This window comes from Oryctolagus cuniculus, chromosome 1 (assembly GCF_051225735.1).
Source record: "Oryctolagus cuniculus isolate XC-2025 breed Fujian yellow rabbit chromosome 1, ASM5122573v1, whole genome shotgun sequence".
NCBI classification, from domain to species: Eukaryota; Metazoa; Chordata; class Mammalia; order Lagomorpha; family Leporidae; genus Oryctolagus; species Oryctolagus cuniculus.
This window is the reverse complement of record NC_142867.1, coordinates 196,022,619-196,045,962: the sequence shown is the minus strand read 5'-3', so window position 1 is coordinate 196,045,962 and position 23,344 is coordinate 196,022,619. Positions and strand designations below refer to the sequence as shown.

The following is a 23,344-nucleotide window of genomic DNA, read 5'->3' as shown; positions in this document are numbered from 1 at the left end:
GGGGAGACCATTGCTAGAGCATCTACTCAGCCAACAACTTCCTCTGTCCTGCTGTCAATGATATTCTGTCTTGAAAAAAAGTGGTTCTAAAGCTTGAAAGCTTTTGTCCTGTATCTTGAACATCTTTGCTCATCTCAATTTTGGCATCCAATGATTCTCTCTGCCCCACCTTCATTTAAGTTGAGATCTGATTCCTGATATTTAAAATGATTTTTTAAATAAAAATTGAGAGCTTTTCATATTATGAGACACTGAGTCTTATCCCAGTTTCCACATACTTTGGCTGACATGGGTGGGGCATGGGCCATAGTTTTTTTCCTTTGCTTTCCCCTGTAGTGTTTAGCTGCTGTGAGCCATTGTCTTCTAAAACTCCTCCCTCCTGCGTGGCTACTATGTTTAGGTCCTAGGCCAGGGGAGAGGAGGCTTTCCCTGAAACTTTGTCTGCAGCCATAGGCAATTGAGGTTGCTGATTTCTTCAGCTGCAGGCTGGGGTCTAGCAGGTGAAGAGAAAAGCCAGGGCCCTAACCACATGATTCCTAGCTGACCGGCATTCCTCTCTTCCCACTTCAGAATCTTAGGTTTGTTTTACATGTAATGCAAAGGATTCCTAGTTGTAGCCAAGGCATAAATTTTTTTTTTTTTTTTAATAGGCAGAGTCAGAGTCAGAGAAAGGTCTTCCTTCTGTTGTTCACCCCCAAATGGCTGCCACGGCCGGCACTGCGCTGATCTGAAGCCAGGAGCTTCCTTCTGGTCTCCCATGTGGGTGCGGGGCCCAAGTACTTGGGCCATCCTCCACTGCCCTCCCGAGCCACAGCAGAGAGCTGGGCTGGAAGAGGAGCAACTGGGACAGAACTGGTGCCCATATGGGATGCTGGCGCCACAGGCAGAGGATTAGCCTAGTGAGCCACAGTGCCCGCAGTTGTAGCCAAGGCATAGGTTTTGAATTAGAATACAGTCACTGGGGCCTGAAGCGCTGGCATCCCATATGGGCACCAGTTTGAGACGCGGCTGCTCCACTTCTTATCCAGCTCTCTGCTACAGCCTGGGAAAGCAGTAGAAGATGGCCCACGTCCTTGGGCACCTGCACCCACATGGGAGACTCAGAAGAAGCTCCTGGCTTCGGATCAGCACAGCTGTAGCCATTGTGGCCAATTGGGGAATGAACCATTGGATGGAAGACCTCTCCCTCTCTCTCTGCCTCTCCAGTAAAATAAATAATTTTTGAAAAAAAAAAAAAAAAAGTCACCCTGTACATCTGTTTGACGTCCGTGTTCTTAGTGGTGGAAGGGGAGGACAGAATTTCTAGATGGTAGGGGCTCTTTCTGCTATTGTTTCACTCACGCAGTTTGTCTGAAGTGGGGCATAACTATGGCCACAGCAGTCAATGCATATATCTACTTGTAAAAGATTTTACAAGCTTGATAACCAGTACAGTAGACAGCATGATTATCTTATGGATATTGTCAATGCTTTTAAAGTATCTTTGATAAAGAAATTGAAAGACTACTTGGAGACAACAGTTAAATATCATTAACTACCAATAAAATAATCTATGGGATTTTTAGAAATAAAACAGTCTGGTATTGTATGTCCATCTAAGTTGTATATGAATGACCATGTGTACGCATATATCTACACATGTATGCTAATAATACTCAAATTTATGAGGTTTTTGTTCTTTTGCATGTAGCTTCTCTGTATACAGACTGGTGAAAAAATCATCAGAGATAATCAACAAAACTTCAAACCTAAACTTGATAAGCAAAATAAGAAACTGCTGTGTGCAAAGTGCAAAGCCTTGGCATGTTACACATCTGAGATAAGAATGGTAAAGGTAAGCATCTTCTTGCAAAGAACCTGGTCATGTTTGAGCACTAGTTCAAACTGTTAGTGACATATTTATATTACTATCACTACTTCTGTTATGCTGTCACCCATGTATTTAAGTAACAAGAGTAAAAAAACTCAACCTTCAGAAATAGTATTTGGTTGCTTTCGAGCAATGTGAGCAAGATGGCTGACTCTAGGTGCCTGGTGTGCTTCCTTGCACAAAAAAGGGCCAAAACTGAGCATTTAAAGATGCAACAGAGATGCCTCTATGCACAAAGACACAGGATGGCTTTTTTTTCTAAAGAGGTAGAGACAGAGAGGTCTTCTATCTGTTGGTTCACTCCCCAGATGGCTGCAACAGCTGGAGATGCACCAATCAGAAGCCAGGAGCTTCTTCTGGGTCCCCCACATGGGTGCAGGGGTCCAAGGACTTCGGCCATCTTCTACTGCTTTCCCAGGCCATAGCAGAGAACTGGATAGGAAGAGGAGCAGCCTGGACTTGATCCAGCATCCATATTGGATGCCGGCGCTTCAGGCCAGGGCATTAGCCTGTTGTGCCACAGCATTGGCCCCAGAATGGCCTTTTAAAGCAGGGAAGGATGCAAGCAGCACCTACCATCCCCATCTCCCCAGTTGAAATTAACCCTGCCTGAACCAGGACTGGAGTGTCTGTGGTGGGGAATGGGTGAGCAGCATGTCTGTAGTGGTCCCCACTAATGCCACGGACACCTGACACATTTGCTGCCAGAGGAGCCTGCTAAGGAAATAATTTGAATTACCTAGAGGGAAAAAGGCAGCTAACTAAAGACTTACTGAGATATGAGAGTACATTGAAATTAGGAAGATAATTCTTGTTATTAATGAGAGATTCGGCAAAAGGATAAAAGAATGAGAAATAATTCAATAAGCTGGGATAGGTGGTGTGGCTCAATGGGTTAAGCTGCCATTTGGGATGCCCACATGGCCAGTTCAAGTCCTGGCTACTCTGCTTCTGATCCAGCTCTCTCTTGATGCACCTGAGAAACAGCAGCTCAAATATCTGATTTCTTGTCACAGATGTAGATGGAGTTCTTGGGTCTTGGCTTCAGTGGCCATTTGAGGGATGACCCAAGGGATGGAAGGTCTGTCTCATTCTACCTTTCAAATAAGTCTAAAAAAATTTAAAGTTAATGGAATTTAAAAAAGTTTGAAGCCATGATGATGAAGCCATGATCAGGCAGAATTTGAGCCTTTTGAAATAACCCAATCATAAAAAGCATCAAGTAGAAACACATTTAAAAAAGCAAGGAAAACCTTCAAGATGTAGGAGACACTGTTAACCAGACAAGCCTTCACATTATGGGTGTTTCAGAGGGGAAAGCAGCATAAAAAACCATTAAATTAAGTATTTACTGAAAACTTTCCAAATCTTGGCAAAGATATAGACTTCCAGGCCTAGAAAGCTCAAGTGACCTCTTAGATTCAACTGGGCATCCTCTCAAAACCCAGATGAGGTGTCAGCTTATCTTAGAATGGCTATTACAAAAAAGGCAATAAATAAATGTTGCCAAGGATCTGGACAAAGGATCTCGCATTCACTGCTTTTGAAATGTAAATTAGTACAGCTATTATTTAAAATGGTCTAGAGATTCATAAAAAAATAAAAACCACCATATGATCCAGCTGTCCCACTACTAGGTGTATATATATGTGTGTGTGTGTGTGTGTATATATATATATATTTATTTATTTATTTATTGAGGAGGCAAAGAGAAAGCTCTTCATTCTGCTGGTTCACTCATGAAATGTCTGCAACAGCCAGGGCTAAGCCAGGCCAAAGCCAGGAGCCCGGAGCTTCTTCTGGGTCTCCCATGTAGGTGCAGGGTCTCAAGCACTTGGGCCATCTTTGTCTGCTTTCCCAGGCGCATTAGTAGAGAGCTGAATTGGAAGAGAAGCAGCCAGACATGAACTGGTGCCCATATGGGATTCAGGCACCTCAGGCAGAGGCTCAACCTCATGTGCCGCAGTGCCGGCCCCCTACTGGGTATATTTTCTACAGGACATAAATCAGTATATCAAAGACATACCTGCATATTCATAATAGCCAAGAAACAGACACACCAAGGTATGTGTGGATAGGTGAATGGCTAAAAAAAAGTGTTGGGGCTGTGTGTCTGTATAAAGAACATGGGTAATTCAGAGTTTGTGGGAAGAGAACTTATTTTCCATGAATGTACTTTGATGTACTTTTATATCTATTATATTAGAATATTATTCTACCATGAAAAGTGAAATCCTGTCATTCCCAGTGGCATGGAGGGGACTGTGGGACATTATGTTAGGAGACAATGTGCCAGAGCCCGAAAGATCAATACTATATTGTGTGTACACTAAAGATGATTTAATAGAAGCTGAGTACAGAATAGTGATCACTAAATATAAATGCAGGGGAAGAAGTCGGAGAACAGATATCAAATATAGTGAAAAGGAGTTTAGTGTTCCCCAGTGTAGCAGGGTGACTGCAGTTTACAATTACATTTCTTATAAAGACCTAGAAGAGGTGTTTGAAGGTTGACCCTGCAAAGAAGTGATATTTGAGATAGAAGTCAGACACAACATGCATGTTATCAGATTGTCACTGTACCCTAGGAATGTTATATAAATCAAAAACTGTCACCACTTATATAGCCATTAAAAACAATGGTTATGCTCAATACGAGGTAGTGTTCTCAGAGCCTGAACAGATAAGTGATCTTTAAATAAGAATGGTAAAATCTGCAGTGTAGCTGGTAGTAATGTAAGATGTTAGCACTTGGGCAAAGCGGGCCAACAGTGTACAGGAATTTGCAGTGACTGTGCTGGCTTCGGCAGCACATATACTAAAACTGGAAAGAACTTGCAGTGACCACTTTCTAAGTTTTCTGCAAGTTTACTCTTAAGTAAAATTTATTTAAAAACGTATCACACTTATATGTAGAATAAAACACTGCTTGAAACCTAATGGTAATTTTTGAAAAATCTGAATACAAAACTGTAAATGTTGTTTATAGCTCTGTAAAACAGCAGCAGCACCACCACCAGAAAAAAAAATTCAAAGTCACATATATATTTTCCACCTGCTATGCCATGACACGGGCCCCCTACGTCTGTATAGAAAGAGGAAATATGCCAGGCCGGCGCCGCGGCTCACTAGGCTAATCCTCCGCCTAGCGGCGCCGGCACACCGGGTTCTAGTCCCGGTCGGGGCGCCGGATTCTGTCCCGGTTGCCCCTCTTCCAGGCCAGCCCTCTGCTGTGGCCAGGGAGTGCAGTGGAGGATGGCCCAGGTGCTTGGGCCCTGCACCCCATGGGAGACCAGGAAAAGCACCTGGCTCCTGGCTCCTGCCATCGGATCAGCGCGGTGCGCCGGCCGCAGCGCGCCGGCCGCGGCGGCCATTGGAGGGTGAACCAACGGCAAAAGGAAGACCTTTCTCTCTGTCTCTCTCTCTCACTGTCCACTCTGCCTGTCAAAAAAAAAAAAAAAAAAAAAAGAAAGAGGAAATATGCCAAAATATGAAAATATTTTAGTGATGTGATTCCACATGGTTTTTCTATTTCACAAATATTCTTTTTGGGATATGGCTTGCTTTATAATGAACACAAAGTACATCTGTATTTTTAACATACAGCAGTTGTGGGTTGGCTTTTTTTTTTTTTTTTAAATTTTTTGATCAAAGTTTAGAAAGTTTCCTAAAGTTGAAAGTCAGGTGTCAGTCTGCCACTGCCCATGGTGAGCAGGTGGAGTTGGGGGTGGGGGGGCAGTGATGTGGCATTACTTTCGGGTCCTGTTTGGTCCTCAGAGAGTTGCCATGGGTCCCCCTGGACCCACAACATATTGGGAGGGATGCTGGCACCTTCCCTCACCCTCACCCTCACAAGTCTGCATGTTTAGCTCTTGACAATCTGGACAACTTTTCCTATTGAAAATGGCCCTCTTAAGATATGCTTTGCTGAAGGAGCGGTAAATTGGAAAATGTTCCCGTGCAGTTTACCGTGGACAGCAGGTGGAACCCGTGTACACATCCGTCCCTGGTCCCCTTTAGATGTTGTCGGCCCTGTGCATTTCTTCCTGGTTACCTGTGTACTTCCCGGTCCTCTTCCTCTCATTTGCCCCCCCCCCCCCCGGGGCACCTCTCTACCACCTCCTCCCCACCAGCTTGGTGGCTCCTAATCTGGCTTTCAGATGAGTATTTCCTTCTCTCTCCAGGTCTAACACATGTAGGATTTCATGTGCGCCTCATTTTAGATTACTCTGGGGCTTGTGGGTTTTTAGATCAGTTACATACTGGTTCTAATGTTCTCTGTGTGCATTTGACCCCCTCATTTTAGGATTCCCATTACACTGTGGTTGGAGAGACTTTTAAGAAGTGCTTTGTGACCAGACCACACCCCAGACCAAAGAGTTGTGGGGATTTTGACAAGATAGGGAAGATATTCTGTGCCAGACAAGACTGCAGCCATGACTGGGGAATCCGTGCAAAGGTCAATGCTTTTGAGATTCCATTAATCAAGATTCAGAGTTTTGTGGTGGAAGACACTGTGACTGGAAAACAGATGTGTCCCTCAAAGTGGAAGGACTTTAATTTTGAGAAGATACCATTTAATCCTGAAGAACTGTCTGAATGACCTGAGGGCCTCAGACTTCAACTATAGAGAATAGGCAACTTTAAAGAAATAAGTATAATTGGCCATGGACTGCTGGTACTACTTGGAAGATATTTTACATAATGCTGACCTAAATATCACGTAATTTCACTTACTGTTTAACAGATTGAACTGTATCAGAGTACTTACAGCTTATGGAAAATGGAATTAAAAGATGTTTGTTTTGGTGCAAAAAGTTTTGAAATCTGCTTTCAAGGAATGTTCAAAAAATTCATGGATAATGAGAACTATACATGGATTTCAGGTTTTTTTCGGCAGCAAAGCATCTTTTAATTCCGTTTTTGCAAGAACGTTTTGTAATATCCTTGTACATGAAAAAATGTGAGTGAGTCACAGTATGAATACTTAAAAAAAAGATATTTAATTTTTCCTAATCTTCTTTAGAGCCACTTGCCAATGAAGAGAGTACCCCACCAGTACACGATGGGGTGGATGAACGGAACGCTGAAAGGTTTTCCATTCCACTTTCTTAACCTACAGTAAACTGGCTTTTACCTTGATGTGTTGAAATCATTCTTGTCAAGGACTCCAGTGACTGTGGTTGGCAAATCCATTTGGTCACGTCTTGGTCCTACTTGATGTCTTTGCTGTTTGTGGCCCAGGTGAGTGCCCACTTCTTAGAACTGTCCCCTGGCTTCTCTCTCAGATCTTCCCCAGTCTTATAAAATCCCTTAAATGTAGATCACTCCAAGGGTTCAATATATATAACTAAATACTAAATATAACTAAATAAATATGTATGTACAAGAGATCTTAAACTTAATTCCATTTTCTATGAAAATTTATTTTGGTCCAAAAAATTTTGAAATCCTTGCATATTTGGGGCCTTAAAAAAGTTATGCATGTATTTGAGTTTTTGGTATCAACATAAATCTTTCTCTGCCTTGGAAATAATCTTTAAAAAAAAAAAAAAGTCTTCCATCTGCTAGCTCACTCCCCAAATGGCTGCAAAGACCGAAGCTCCACTGATCTGAAGCCAGGAGCTCCTTCCAGGTCTCCCAGGCTGTAGCAGAGAGCCAGATTGGAAGTGGAACAGCTGGGACTCGAACCGGTGCCTATATGGGATGCCAGCACCACAGGCAGCAGCTCTACCTACTACGCCATAGCACTGGCCCCAACTTTTTATTTCTACATGAGCCCTAGAATAGTTCCATGTACCTATGTTCTCTGAGTAGTAATGTATAGCATGGTAATCTTGAAACTGTATAGTAGAGAGCTTTCAGTGAGAACACAATGATGGGATGATTACTGAAGTTCCTTGTGTTCTTTTAGTTTACTCTTACCACGCGCTGTTGATTTCCTTTATTTTACCATTGTTTCTTTTGAAGGTCATCTAAAGCCATTTTCTAAAATGGCTGATGAACACTTGGACTATCTTGTTCTCAAGTCACTCAAATTATAATGATGAGGCTGTTTGATTTGGCTTTCCTTTGTACATAAAAAATTGAAACATGGGGCTCGGATCAGTGCTGTGGCATAGCAAGTAAAGCTGGCACCTGCAATACTGACATCCCCTAGGGGGCACCAGTTCATGTCCTGGCTATTCCACTTTCAACCCAGCTCCCTGCTGATGGCCTGGGAAAAGAAGCAGAAGATTATCTAAGTGTTTAGGCCCCTGGCATTTATGTGGGAGAGCTAAAGAAGTTCCTGGCTTTAGCCTGGCCATTGTGGCCATCTGGGGAGTGAAGCAGCAGATGGAAGATCTCTCTGTAATTCTGTCTTTCAAAAAAAAAAAAAAATTGAGACATGTATCCAAAAGACATTCCTCCATCACTCAGCAAGATTTGCTGATGCTTCAGAGAGAGCTTAGTTTTTGGGTTTTCAGACATGGAGATGGGGCTTGAGCTTTGTTATTTACATCCAAGGTAACATCTACAGTAACTGTAGGGGCTGCTAGAAATTTAAACATCTTCCTAAAACAGACTCAGAATAGTTGTAATTCACCAGGACCATTAAGGGCCTAAGCAAAATGCCAAAGACCATAAAATGTGATTAATACGTTCCCCACGAATGGTCTGAGAGCAGCTATTCCAGCAGAGTGTCCAGCCTGGTGGAGTTCTATAAAAGCTCTTCTACAACCCCAGACGCCCAGCTGCTGACATGGTGTTTCACCCAGAAATGAAGTCATCCTCCAAGGCCTGATAGGGCAGCGAGGCCAGTGACTTCTATCCTTCAAACACACTTACTACGCACTGAATTGCAAACAGCATCAGGGTGCCCTGTGGGGAACAATGACGTGAGAGTCTGAAGAGAGCATTCTATAGGAGGAGGTAGGCTTCTGTACTGTATGTTGCCACCCTTCCACTCCAAGAGCGATTTACAGCACTGTCCCTTCTGTGGGTAGTAAGAATGATTTAGCCCAGTTGGTTCCTAGACACACTCATCATCAGCCCTTCTGTTCCTGGGACGCTGATAACATCCGCCAGCAGCAGGTACCTGGCCTAGACACGGACCAGGTGAGGGATTGCTGGCGGCTTCCGCATCACAGCCCCATCGATGAGGACTCTGCTCCCATGCTCTAGTCACCTTCACAAGGTCCCACCACTGTCACAACACACAAATGGTATGGGTGCACAAACATTCCAACCACAGCAACCTCTCAATGTGGAAAGCTTAAACAGCCCCTCAGGTGGCTGGTAATAAGGACCTACAGGAGTGGAGTTTTACCAGCCTTAGTACTGTTACACTAGGACTGAACCTCATCTTTCTGTACAAGATCCCTGAATGAACTGTCTGATGGGGCAAGCAGTGGACAGAGGATTGGGTCCCAGTGCTCATGACCAGGCCACATCCCCTGAGTGATACCACTGAGATTAAAAATTCATGGCAAGAGACATCAAGATGGCCAGGTAGACACGCCTAGTGTTCTCCTCTCCCATTGCTAAAAATTGAAACAACAAATAAATGGCTGTTTTGAAGTGAGTGGCCAGGGGGTGAACTATGGAACTCGGCAAGGAAGACCTGGGGTGGCAGCAAGAATTAGGGACTGACAAAGAGCACTGGGAACAGCACCCCTGGCCCTACAGTTGAGGGAATTCCCCACTACAGGGATAGGGCAGAGGGGTGAGCTCCAGTGTCCCCCCCCACCCCAATCTCCTCAGATGCCGTTAGTCAGCAATTGTAGTCACAGGGGAGAACCATGGCTGACACAGGCTTGGGGCACAGGAGCTCTGCTTCAGACAGGCAGTGACATTAGTGATCCCACAGCACAGGCTGCACCAGTGTAGCACCACCACTGGATTTTTTACTGCCCTAGCGTATGGAAGCTATCTATCCCCATCCTTGGGGCCCTGGAGATATTCCACACTTACAAAACCATGAACCCCAGTAGCACAATTGTTGACACCAGCATCAACGTTCATGCAGTTGGCCAGATGGGTCGGTACAGCAAGAGGTTCTGTCCCCACGAGCCTAGAAGCTATGGTGCTTGCCCTCTTGTACTTGGGGCCTCTCTTCCCCTAACACATCTGCCCCCCACTGCCTAAGGCACGGTATGCTCCTGAACACTGCCTACTGCCAGCACCTCCACAGTACTACTGGGCTAAGAACAAGCACCCTGGGCCCTGCTGCTGCTGATTGTAGCACAAGCTAGAGGGAGACTGCACTGTGGCACCCAACTGGGACTAAAGCCAAAGTTGCTTATCAAACTGATAACGGAAGACAAACCTTCAGTGAAAAAGCCTTTTGCCACAAAAGCCACTCTATAAAAATGAGATCTTGTAGATGTGTAAATATCAGTGTGGGACACAAATAAGAAAATGCAAAGTAACATGTGACCAAAGAAACAGCAACTCTTTAGCATGCAACTCCCCAAATAAAAGGGTATTGATTAAAAAGGCATTTTAAGAATTAAAAAAATGAGATATGGAATAAAGACAGTTCACTGAAATGAGGAAACAATACATGAAAACAAATAGCAATCTTACTAAAGAACCAAACACAAATCTTGGGGATGGCGAATGTACTATGTTAAATAGAAAATACAGCTAAAAGCATCAATAAGACTACATCGAGTAGAACACAGTGAACCTGAACTTGAAGACAAGTCTTACCAAATACCCTGGGTCAGGCTAACAACAACAAAATGGAATAAAGATGGTCTCTGAGACTTTTGAGGTATCATTAATTGAACAAATTTTCAAGTTCTGGCAATCTCAAAAGGAGATTCTAAGGCACAGAAAATATCTAGTTTTAGAAAATACATGAACATCAGGGTACAGATGACCAATTAAGACCATCAGGAGACATGACAAGAAATGATCCACGGCCGGCGCCGTGGCTCAATAGGCTAATCCTCCGCCTTGCGGCGCCGGCACACCGGGTTCTAGTCCCGGTCGGGGCGCCGGATTCTGTCCCGGTTGCCCCTCTTCCAGGCCAGCTCTCTGCTATGGCCAGGGAGTGCAGTGGAGGATGGCCCAGGTGCTTGGGCCCTGCACCCCATGGGAGACCAGGAAAAAGCACCTGGCTCCTGGCTCCTGCCATCGGATCAGCGCGGTGCGCCGGCTGCAGCGGCGGCCATTGGAGGGTGAACCAACGGCAAAGGAAGACCTTTCTCTCTCTGTCTCTCTCTCTCTCACTGTCCACTCTGCCTGTTAAAAAAAAAAAAAAAATGATCCTCATGTCACATTAAACTGTCATAAGTACAACACAGAGAATCCTAGAAACTGCCAGGGTGCAGTGGTTAAACATTACTTGGGACGCCCACAATCCACACAGGAGTGCCTGTGCTTGAGCTTGAGTCTCTGCTTCTGATCCTGCGAAAGTGCACCCTGGGAAGCAACAGCTGATGGGTCTGACCCAGCCTTGGCTCTTGGTGCCATTCGGGGAGTGAACCAGTGGATGGAAAACCCCTCTGCCTTTCAAATAAATAAATCTTTAAAAAAAAAAAAAAAAAAAAAGGTGGTAAGTCCTGAAAAGGGCTTCCAAATGCTCACCCTCCCACAGAAACAGCAATTGAGCACATGAAAATACCTTCGTAAGAGTTATGGAGAAGCGGGTAAGGCGTCATAACACCTGAATGCAGCACAGGGATAAGAAAAGATACAACAAAAAGAGAAGAAAGTACAGTTTTACATGACCCCACCCACCTTGGGAGAAGGACAGAAACAGAACACTAGACTTTCCCCAATTCCAGGACCACCCCAGTCACAGTGCCAGTCATAGGTTATACCACTAAACAAATCTTAAAGTCATCAAATATCTTTCCAATCACAAAAATAGAGAATACCAATGAAGAATTTTATAAAATTCACAAACACATGGAAATTAAACACTGTGCTTCTCAACAAAAATGGGTCAAGAAGAAATTAAAAGGAGGTGGGCATTTGGTCTAGCAACTGAGATGCTGGTGGGATGCCTGGATTCCATTCTCAGTTCTAGTTCCTGATTCCAGCTTGTTGCTGTACAGACCCTGCAAGACACCGGTCAATGGTTCAAGTCTTTGGGTTCTTTCCCAACATGGAGAACTGAGTTGAGTTCCCAGCTCTTGGTTTCAGCTGTGGCTTAAAGCCTTAATGGGCATGAGAAATAGGCATTTGAGAAATGGGCCAGCAGATGGGAGCTCACCATCTCTCTGCCTCTCAAACAAACTGGACACACAACACACCAAAACTTATGGGAAATACCAGAGGGAATTTTATAAACACCTATATTGCACATCCAAGTACAGGAAGCACATAGAATTCCTAACAGACATGACCAGAAAAGATCTTCACTGTAACACATTGTAATCAAAAATAAAGATTCTAAAATCTGCACCAGAAAAACACCAGATTACTCTCAGAGGATCTCCAATTAGACTTACAGCAGACTTCTCATCAGAAACCGTACAGGCTAGGAGAGAATGGCGAGATACATTCTAAGACTAAAGAGGAAAAAAACTGTCAGTCCAGAATATTATACCCTGCAATGCTCTCGGTAAAATAAATACCTTTCATAACAGAAATTGAAAGAATTTGTCACCACCCATCCAGCGCTACAAACATGCTTAAGGATGTGTTGCACACAGAAACATGGTCATCACTATGAAAGAAGGTAAAGGAAGAAAATCTCTCAGTAAAAGCTCAAAGGAAATTCAAAGTAAAAAATGGGAATATTTTTGAAAAATGGCAGGGTGAAGTCATTATTTATCAGTAATCACCTTGAATGTAAATGGCCTCAACTCTCCAGTTAAAAGAAACAGACTGGCTGAATGGATTAAAACATAAAACAAACAGAACAAATAAAAAAACACATTTGAGAGCCTTAAAAACAGAATCAGTGAGGCAGAAGAGAGAATATTGGACTTAGAAGACAGCACAGGAAAGTATACAGTCAAACCAAAGAAAAGAAGAGGAAATTAGAAATCTAAAAAATATTGTTGGGAATCTACAGGATACTATTAAAAAACCCAATATTTGGGTTCTAGGAGTTCCTGAAGGCATGGAGACAAATGAGTAGAAAGCCTTTTTAGTGAGATACTAGCAGAGAACTTCCCGGGTTTGGAGAAGGACAGAGAGATCCAAGTACAGGAAGCTTATAGAATCCCCAATATAAATGACCAAAAGAGATCCTCACCACGACACATTGTAATCAAACTCACCACAGTGAAACATAAAGAAAAGATTCTAAAACGTGCAAGAGAGAAATGTCAGATTACTCTCAGAGGATCTCCAGTCAGACTCACAGCAGACTTCTCATCAGAAACCCTACAGGATAGGAGGGAATGGCAAGATATAGCCCAAATACTAAGAAACAAACTGCCAGCCCAGAATATTTATCCTGCAAAGCTCTCTTTTGTGAATGAAGGTGAAATATAGACCTTTCATAGCAAACAGAAATTGAAAGAATTTGTCACTACTCGTCCAACCCTGCAAAAAGATGCTTAAAGATGTGTTATACACAGAAACACGGCCATCAATACAAAAGAAGGTAAAGGAAGAAAATTTTTCAGTAAACGATCACAGGAAGTTCAGAGCATATATTAGAAATATCTTTGGGGCTGGCACCACGGCTCACTAGGCTAATCCTCCGCCTGCAGCGCCAGCACACCAGGTTCTAGTCCCGGTTGGGGTGCCGGATTCTGTCCTGGTTGCTCCTTTTCCAGTCCAGCTCTCTGCTGTGGGCCCGGGAGTGCAGAGGAGGATGGCCCAAGTCCTTGGGCCCTGCACCCACATGGGAGACCAGGAGAAGCACCTGGATCCTGGCTTTGGATCAGTGTGGTGCTCCAGCTGCAGCGCACCAGCCGCAGCGGCCATTGTGGGGTGAACCAACGGAAAAAAAGGAAGATCTTTCTCTCTGTCTCTCTGTCCACTATGCCTGTCAAAAAAAAAAAAAAATATATACATATATATCTTTGGAAAAATGGCAGGGCAAAATCACTACTTATCAGTAGTCACTCCGAATGCAAATGGCCTCAACTCTCCAGTTAAAAGGCACAGACTGGCTAAATGGATTAAAAAAACAAAACCCATTTATTTGCTGCTTACAAGAAACACATCTCACCAACAAAGATGCATGTAGACTGAAAGGATGGAAAAAGATATTCCATGCCAACAGAAACTAAAAAAGAGTTGCTGTAGCCATCCTAATAATCAGACAAAATAGACTAATAAAAAAATCTGTTAAAAGAGACAAAAGGTACTATATCATGATTAGGGGATCAATTCAACAGGAAGATGTAACTATTATAAACATATGCACCTAATTACAGGTCACCTGGATATTTAAAAGAAATGTTAAGGAATTTAAAAGGAGATTTGGACTACAATACAATAGTAATGGGGGACTTCAATACCCCACTTTCAGCAATGGACAAAACAACCAGACAAAAAATCAGCAAGGGAAAAGATTTAATCAACACTATAGAACAAATGGACCTAACAGATATCTATAGACCTTTTTATCATACAGTTGGAGAATATACATTCTCAGCAGTACATGGAACTTTCTCTAGGATTGACCACATGCTAGGCCATAAAGCAAGTCTCAGCAAATTTAAAAAAAAAATCAAAATCATATCATGCATCTTCTCAAACCACAATGGAATGAACCTGGAAATCAGCAACTCGGGAATCTCTAGAACATATGGAAACACATGGAGACTGAACAACATGCTCCTGAATGAATAGTGGATCACAGAAGAAATCAAAAGAGAAATCAAAAAATTTCTAGACACATGATGATAACACAACTTAAGAAGAAAGTTTATAGCAATAGGTGCCTAACACAAGAAATTGGAGAGGCACCAAATAAATGAGCTATCAACGCATCTCAAGGATCTATAAAAACAACAGCAAACAAAATGCAAACCTAGTAGAAGAATTAAAATTAGTGAAGAAATCAACAAAACTGAATCCCCCCCCCCCAAAAAAAAAACAAACCAAAAAAGTCAGCAAACGAAAAGCTGGTTTTCTGAAAAAATAAAATTGACACACCGTTGGTCCAACTAACCAAAAAAAGGAGAGAGAAGACCCAAATCAATAAAATTAGAGATGAAAAAGGGAATTAACAACAGGCACCACAGAAATAAAAAGAGTAATCAGAAATTACTACAAAGAGCTATATGCCAACAAACTGGGAAATCTAGCAGAAATGGATATTCTTAGACACATACAACTTGCCTAAATGGAGCCATGTAGACATAGAAAACCTAAACAGACCCATAAACAAGACAGAAATTGAATCAGTAATAAAGGCCCTCCTAACAAAGAAAAGCCCAGTACTGGATGGATACACTGCTGAATTCTACCAGACATTTAAAGAAGCACTAACTCCAATTCTTCTCAAGTTATTCAAAACAATTGAAAGAGAGGGAATCCTCCCACATTCCTTTTGTGAAGCCAGTATCACCTTAATTCCTAAACCTGAAAAAGATGCAACAGAGAAAGAGAATTATATACCAATTTCCCTGATGAACATAGATGCAAAAATCCAACAAAATTCTAGCCAACAGAATCCAACAACAGATCAGAAAGATCATCCACCCTGACAAAGTGGGATTTATTCCTGGTATGCAGAGATGGTTCAACATTTCCATGATGAAAACTCTAAGCAAAGTGGGTATAGAAGGAACTTTCCTCAACACAATCAAGGCAATTTATGACAAATCTATGGCCAGCAAGATACTGAATGGGGAAAAGTTGGAAGCATTCCCACTGACATCCGGTACCAGATAGGGATGCCCACTCTCACCAGTGCTATTCAATATAGTCCTGGAAGTTTTAGCCAGAGCCATAGGGAAGAAAAAAAAATCAAAGCGATATAATTGGGAAGGAAGAAGTCAAACTATGCCTCTTTGCAGATGACATGAGTCTATATATAGGGGATACAAAAGACTCCACTAAGAGACTATTGGAACTCACAGAAGAGTTTGGTAAAGTACCAGGATATAAAATGAATACATGAAATCAACAGCCTTTGTATACACAGACAATGTCCAGGCTGAGATGAACTTCTAAGATCAATCCCATTCACACTAGCTACAAAAAAAAAAAAAAAAAAAAAACACCTTGGAATAAATTTAACCAAGGATGTCAAAGATCTCCATGATGAGAATTACAAAAGAAATAAGATATAAAAAAATCTTCTATGTTCATGGATCGGAAGGATCAATATCATCATAATGTCCATTCTTCCAAAAGCAACTTACAGATTCAATGCAATACCAATCAAATTACCAAAGACATTCTCAGATCTAGAAAAAAAGATGCTGAAATTCATATGGAGGAACAGGAGAACTCAAATAGCTAAAGCAATCTTATACAACAAAAACAAAGCTGGAGACATCACAATATCAGATTTCAAGACATACTACAGGGACCAGCACCATGGCTCACTTGGTTAATCCTCTGCCTGTGGTGCTGGCATCCCATATGGGTGCCAGGTTCTAGTACTGGTTGCTCCTCTTCCAGTCCAGCTCTCTGCTGTGGCCTGGGAGGGCAGTGGAGGATGGCCCAAGTGTTTGGGTGCCTGCACCCGCATGGGAGACAGGAAGAAGCACCTGGCTCCTGGCTTCGGATTGGCACAGCGCCGGCTGCGGTGGCCATTTGGGGAGTGAACCAACAGAGGGAGGACCTTTCCCTCTGTCTCTCTCATTGTCTAACTCTATCTGTCCAAAAAAAAAAAAAAAAAAAAAAAAACAGCTCAAAGAATCCGAATTAAAAAAAAAAAGACATACTATAAAGGAGTTACAATCAAAACAGCCTGGTACTGGTACAAAAGTAGATGGACAGACCAATGGTACAGAATAGAAACACCAGAAATTAATCCAAACATATACAATCAACTTATATTTGACCGAGGAGCTAAAACCAATCCCTAGAGCATGGTCAGTCTATTCAAAAATGGTTCTGGGAAAACTGGACTTCCACATGCAAAAGTATGAAGCAGTACCCCTACGTCACAGCCTATACAAAAAACCACTCAACATAGATTAAAAATCTAAATCTATAACTCGACACCATCAAAATATTTGAGAACATTAGGAAAACCCTGAAAGACATTGGCACAGGCAAACAGCTCTTGGAAAAGACACAGAGGCACAGGCAGTCAAAGCCAAAATGAACAAATGGGATTACTTCAAATTGAGAAATTTCTGTACGGTAAAAGAAACAGGAAAGTGAAGAGGCAGCTGACAGAGTGGTAGAAATTATTTGTAAACTATGCAACTGATAAAGGATTAATAACCAGAATCTACAAAGAGTTCAAGAACCTCCACAACAACAAAACAACCAACCCAGTTAAGAGATGGGTCAAGGACCTTAATAGGCATTTTTCAAAAGAGAAATGCAAATGGCCAACAGACACATGAAAAAATGTTCAGGATCACTAGCTGTCAGAGAAATGCAAATCAAAACCACAATGAGGTTTCATTTCATGCCAGTTAGAATGGCTTTCATACAGAAATCAAGAAACAACAAATGCTGGCAAGGATGTGGGGGAAAAGGTCCCCTAAACCATTGTTGCTGGGAATGTAAACTGGTGAAGCCACTATAGAAGACAGTATGGAGATACCTCAAAAATCTGAATATAGACCTACTATATGACCCAGCCATCCCACTCCTAGGAATTTACCCCAGGGAAATGAAATCAGTAAAGAAGAGTTCTATCTGCACCTCAATGTTTATTACAGCTCAATTCACAACAGCTAAGACACGGAAGCAACCTAAATGCTCATCAACTGAAGACTGGGCAAAGAAATTATGGGATATGTACACTATGGAATACTACATAGCAGTAAAAAAATAAATAAATAAAATCCAATCATTTGCAACAAAATGGATGAATCTGGAAAACATCATCCTTAGTGAAATAAGCCAGTCCCAAAGGGACAAATACCATTTGTTCTCCCTGATCTGTGATAACTAATAGAGCACTTAAAAGGAAATCTGTAGCAGTGAAATTGACACTTTGAAAAGGGATGACTTGGGCTGTCCTTGTCTTGACTGTCTAGGACGTTTCACTGTTTTTTTTTTTTTTTTTCATCTTTTTGTTTCCCTTCATACTATCTGCTGAATTCTTTACTTAACATAGAATTAATCATATGTGTATAAAGTCAATTTAAAATAGATCTCAGTAAAAAATAAGAGTGGGAATAAGAGGGAGGAGGAAGTTTGTAACTGTAAAGCTGTATAGTTTTACATACATTCTTAGACTTACTTCTAAGGGTACAGTTTATTTTTTTTAAGTTTTTATTTAATGAATGCATTTTTCATAAGTAAAACTTTAGGAACATACTGGTTCTTTCCCCCTTACCCACCCTCCCACCCTGACTCCCTTCCTACCTCTTATTCCCTCTCCCATCCCATTCTTTATTATGGTTCATTTTTAGTTTAACTTTATATACAGAGGACCAACACTATGCTAAGTAAAGATTTCAACAGTTTGTACCCATACATACACACAATATATAAAGTACAGTTTGAGAAAGGGGTACAGTTTAAAAACTTGTCATGGGACTCCAAATCCCATTATACTTGGTGGTAAAATGTCATCCTAATTGTTAAAGTGTTCATATTAAGTGTTTAACTGAACATATAGATAGGGTTAAGTGTTAAAGAGATCATATAAATAGGATCAAGTGCCTTGTAATAATAATAGATAGAATTAAAGGAGAGAATTCCAACATGGGAAGCAGTCTACACGACAGACTCATAGAATGACAATCACTTTAAGTAATATTCTGACCTCAGAATCAGCCCTTAAGGCTTCCTGAACTGTTGAAAAGCCTGTGAGAGCATTTCAGGCATGGAAAGCCAAGACACTGTGGCAAAAATATTTTACATGAAGGATCTCTGTGAGTGAGACCCCAGTGAAAACTGGCCATCAAATAAAGATGTACTTTTCTCTAAAGGGAGGAGAGAACTTCCACTTGACTTATGGACTTGTCCAAATACTGATAGAGTTTGTGGATTCAGAAGGCTTCCATAGCCTAGGCAGCTCATGTCAAGAGCCTCGGGTGGTCACTGACATCATACATAAGAGTGTTAACTGTTTGTTTGTTTGCTTATTTATTTATTTATTTTTGACAGGCAGAGTGGACAGTGAGAGAGACAGAGAGAAAGGTCTTCCTTTGCCGTTGGTTCACCCTCCAATGGCCGCCGCGGCCGGCGCACTGCGCTGATCCGATGGCAGAAGCCAGGTGCTTCTCCTGGTCTCCCATGGGGTGCAGGGCCCAAGTACTTGGGCCATCCTCCACTGCACTCCCTGGCCACAGCAGAGAGCTGGCCTGGAAGAGGGGCAACCGGGACAGAATCCAGTGCCCCGACTGGGACTAGAACCCGGTGTGCCAGTGCCGCAAGGCGGAGGATTAGCCTAGTGAGCCGAGGCGCCGGCCAAGAGTGCTGACTGTTAAATTAACAGGAGTCACTGGGCAATAACTCCCCATGCAGGACCTGTGTCCTCAACGAGTTGTATTATGAAAGTTAACTGTAAAACCAGTTCTCAAACAGTTTGTGTGTGTGTGTGCATGCATGCAAATTTTTGAAATCTTTACTTAGTACAGAGTTGGTCTTCTGTGTACGAAGTTAACTGAAAATGAATCTTAATGGAGAATGGGACTGGGAAAGGGAGGAGAAGGAGGATTGGAAGTGTGGGCGGATATGCTGGGAAGAATAACTATATTCCTGAAGTTGTACATATGAAATTTGTATTCCTTAAAAAAATAAATGTAAAAAAATTAAACACCTATATTAAAAAATAAAGACCTCAAACAACCCAATGTTACACCTCAAAGAATAACAGAAAGAACAGTAAGCCCAAAGACAGTAAAGGAAGGACATTATAAAGATTGTAGCAAAAATAAATGGAGACCTGAAAAACAATATACGGGTTACTGGAACTAAGAGCTTTTGGAAAAGAAACATTGACCAAACTTAAGGTAGAGTAAGAAAAAAGATTATTCAAAATCCTAAAGAAAAGTCATTACAACTGACCCCATGGATATACAAGGGATGAGAGACCATGATGAACAATTACATGCCAACAAATTGAAAAATATCAAAAATGGATAAATTCCTAGATACACACAACATAAGTCTGAGTCATGAAATAATGAGGAAGGGGACTGAATAGTAACAAAAAGCTTCCCAGAGAAAAGTACAGCACACGATGGTGGCAAGGCTGAACCCTATACAACATTACATGTAAATTACTGATTGTGCTCCCCAAATTTCATACCCAGATTCACATGTGAATGGTATTTGGAGATGGGACCTTCAGGGTGATTTGGGAGCTCTTCTGGCCAAGGAACTCTGGAAAGCAAGAAGGTCCTCACCAGATATTTGGCTCCTTGACCTGGAATTTTCTGTGCTTCTGCACTGTAAGAAGTGAATTTCTTTATAAATTACCAGTCTCAGGTATTCAGTTATAGGAATAGAAAATGGACTAAGACAATCCATTTGCAAACTCTTCTCAAAAACTGAAGAGGAACTACTTCCAAACTCATTGTATGATGCCAGTATTACTTTGATAAAAAAGCCAGACAAGGACACTATAATAAAGGAAAATTATATGCCAATAAACTTCAGGAACATAGGTACAAAAATAGCCGACAAAATACTAGCAAAGTGAATTCAACAGCACATTAAAAGGAACACTTTTTGGCCGGCACCACGGCTCATTAGGCTAATCCTCCACCTGCGGCACTAGCACCCCGGGTTCTAGTCCTGGTTGGGGTGCCGGATTCTGTCCTGGTTGCTCTTCTTCCAGTCCAGCTCTCTACTGTGGCCCAGGAAGGCTGTGGAGGATGGTCCAAATGCTTGGACTCTTCACCCGCATGGGAGACCACGAGAAGCACCTGGCTCCTGGCTTCGGATCGGCGCAGCGTGCCAGCCATGGCAGCCATTTGGGGGGTGAAACAATGGAAAAAGGAAGACCTTTCTCTCTCTCTCTCTCACTGTCTAACTCTGCCCCCCCCCAAAAAAAAAAAAAAAAAAGGAACACTTTTCATAATCAAGTGAGTGTTATCTCATGGTGCAAGGATGGTTCAATATCAAGTGTAACAGAATAAAGGAATGCAGAAAATGAGACATCTATAGAAAACTCTAAAGCCTCCACCAAATTGTTAAAACAAATTAATTAAATAAATTTGCAGAATACAACATCAACACACAAAAATCAGAAATGCATATTAAGCCTAGTGGTTAAGATGCCCACATCCCCATAGCAGAGTACTTGGGTTCAATGCCCAGTTCTGGCTCTTGACTCCAGCTTCCTGCCAATAGAGACCCTGGATGTCAGTGGTGACAGTTCAAACATTGGGTTAATCCCTAGTACACAGTTGGTGGGAATGAAAATTAGTACAGCCATTATGAAAAATAGGATGTGGGAAGGCACTGTGGCACAGCAGGTTAAGCTGCCACCTGCAATGCCGGCATCCCAGATGAACACTGGTTTGTCACAGCTGCTTCATTTCCCTCTACTTCTGATCCAGCTCCCAACTAATGTGCCTGGCAAAGCAGCAGAGGATGACCCAGGTGCTCAGGACACTGCCACCAATGTGGGAGACCTATGGATGGAGTTCAAGGCTCCTGGTTTTGGCCTGGTACAGCCCTAACCATCATGGCCATTTGGAGAATGAACTAGCAATGGAAGATTATCTCTATCTTTATCTCTATCTCTATCTCTCTTTCCTTCTAATTCTGCCTTTTAAATAAATAATTTTTTAAAAAAGAAAATCCACAGTATGACTGTCTCTCAAAGTAGTAAAGAGTAGGGGTCAATGTTGTGGCACAGCAGGTTAAGTTGCGGCCTGCATCACCAGCATCCTTTATGGGCACTGGTTCAAGTCCTGGCTGCTCCATTTCTAGCCGAACTCCCTGCTAATGCTCATCATAAAGCAGCAGATGGCCTACATACTTGGGCCCCTGCATCCATGTGGGAGACCTGGAAGAAGCTCTTGGCTCCCGGCTTTGGCCTGGTCCATCTCTGGCTGTTGTAGCCATTTGGGGATTGAACCAGCAGATGGATGATCTTCCCTTCTGTAACTCTGCCTTTCAAATAAATAAATAAATCTTAAAAAAAAAAAAAAAAAAAGTAAGAATAGTTCTACCATATAACCCAGCAGTATCATTTCTGGATATATATCCAAAGGAAATAAAGTCAGCAAATGAAACAGATACCTGCACTTCCTTGTTTATTGCAACTCAATTCAAAATAGCAAAGATACAGAATCAACCCAGATGTCCATCAACTGGACTGGAGAAAGAAAATGTAGTATACACAACAGAATATTAGTCATTAAAAAGGAATTAAATCCTGATATTTGCAATAAGAAGGATGAACTAGAGATTATTATACTAAGTGAAACAGCCACACACAAAAAGACAAATTCTACATGTTACTTCTCCTATTTGGAGTGTGTATGTATAGTACAAAAATGTGTGGGTACCATATTACTTGGTATGTTTTCTTCATTGAATACATATACCTTATGTAATAATACACCATTCTTTTCTCACTTTATAACCCTCATCATGATCCCATTATACAATATTAATATCCCTGCTGTCATGAAAAATAGTATGTGTATGTATGTAATACTTACATATGAAGTGCATATGGAAAAATGTTTAAAATTGTTAAGAAAATCTTGTCAAGAAGGACACTTGACAAGTATTTGGTGGATGTCACAATTCATGTTAACCTATATTTTTGGAATTGGGATATAAATGTAGTTGTTCATGGACAGCAATTGATTTTGTGTAATTTTCTCAAAACAGTAATAAATGCTTCAAACTAAAGAGGAAGAAAATTTGGTTCCTGCCACCTGCAGGGAGCCGTGGACTGTATTCCTGACTCTTGGCTTTGGCCTCAGCCCAGCCCCAGCTTTTTGGGCATTTGGGGAATGAACTGGTAGATGGGAGCTCTCCAACTCTGTCTCTCACATAAATAAATAATCTTTAAGAAAAAAAAAAAAAAAAAAAAAAAAAAAACAGTAGTTGGGGCCAGCGCCATGGTGCAGTAGGTTAATCCTCTGCCTGTGGCGCCGGCATCTCATATGGGCGCTGGTTCTAGTCCTGGCTGCTCCTCTTCCAGTCCAGCTCTCTGCTATGGCCTGGGAAAACAGCAGAAGATGGCCCAAGTTCTTGGGCCCCTGCACCCACATGGGAGACCCGGAAGAAGCTCCTGGTTCTTCGCTTTGGATCGGCGCAGCTCCAGCTGTTGCGGCCATTTGGGGAGTGAACCAGCAGAAGGAAGACCTTTCTCTCTGTCTCTACCTCTGTCTGTCTGTAACTCTACCTCTCAAATAAATAAAAGAAAGTCAGTAGTGTTTTTATAGGTAAAAAACAAATTAACAAGGAAATAAAAAAAAATTCCACTTACAACAGCTACATACACACAAAAATACTTAG

At 42.0% G+C, this 23,344-nt stretch overlaps 1 protein-coding gene across 3 annotated transcripts in view; it reads left to right on the top strand.

The window, feature by feature from the left end:
* The window catches only part of RIGI (RNA sensor RIG-I), a 66,309-nt gene extending 59,034 nt beyond the window's left edge, over positions 1-7,275 (top strand). For all 3 annotated transcript variants that reach the window (XM_002708040.6, XM_051844796.3, XM_070053198.2), the window contains 2 exons: positions 1,691-1,834; positions 6,177-7,275. In XM_002708040.6, coding sequence (XP_002708086.1) covers positions 1,691-1,834; positions 6,177-6,473 — 441 coding nt within the window. In that variant the 3' untranslated portion in view covers positions 6,474-7,275. The remainder of the gene's footprint in view (positions 1-1,690; positions 1,835-6,176) is intronic.
* The last annotated feature ends 16,069 nt before the right edge of the window (positions 7,276-23,344 follow it).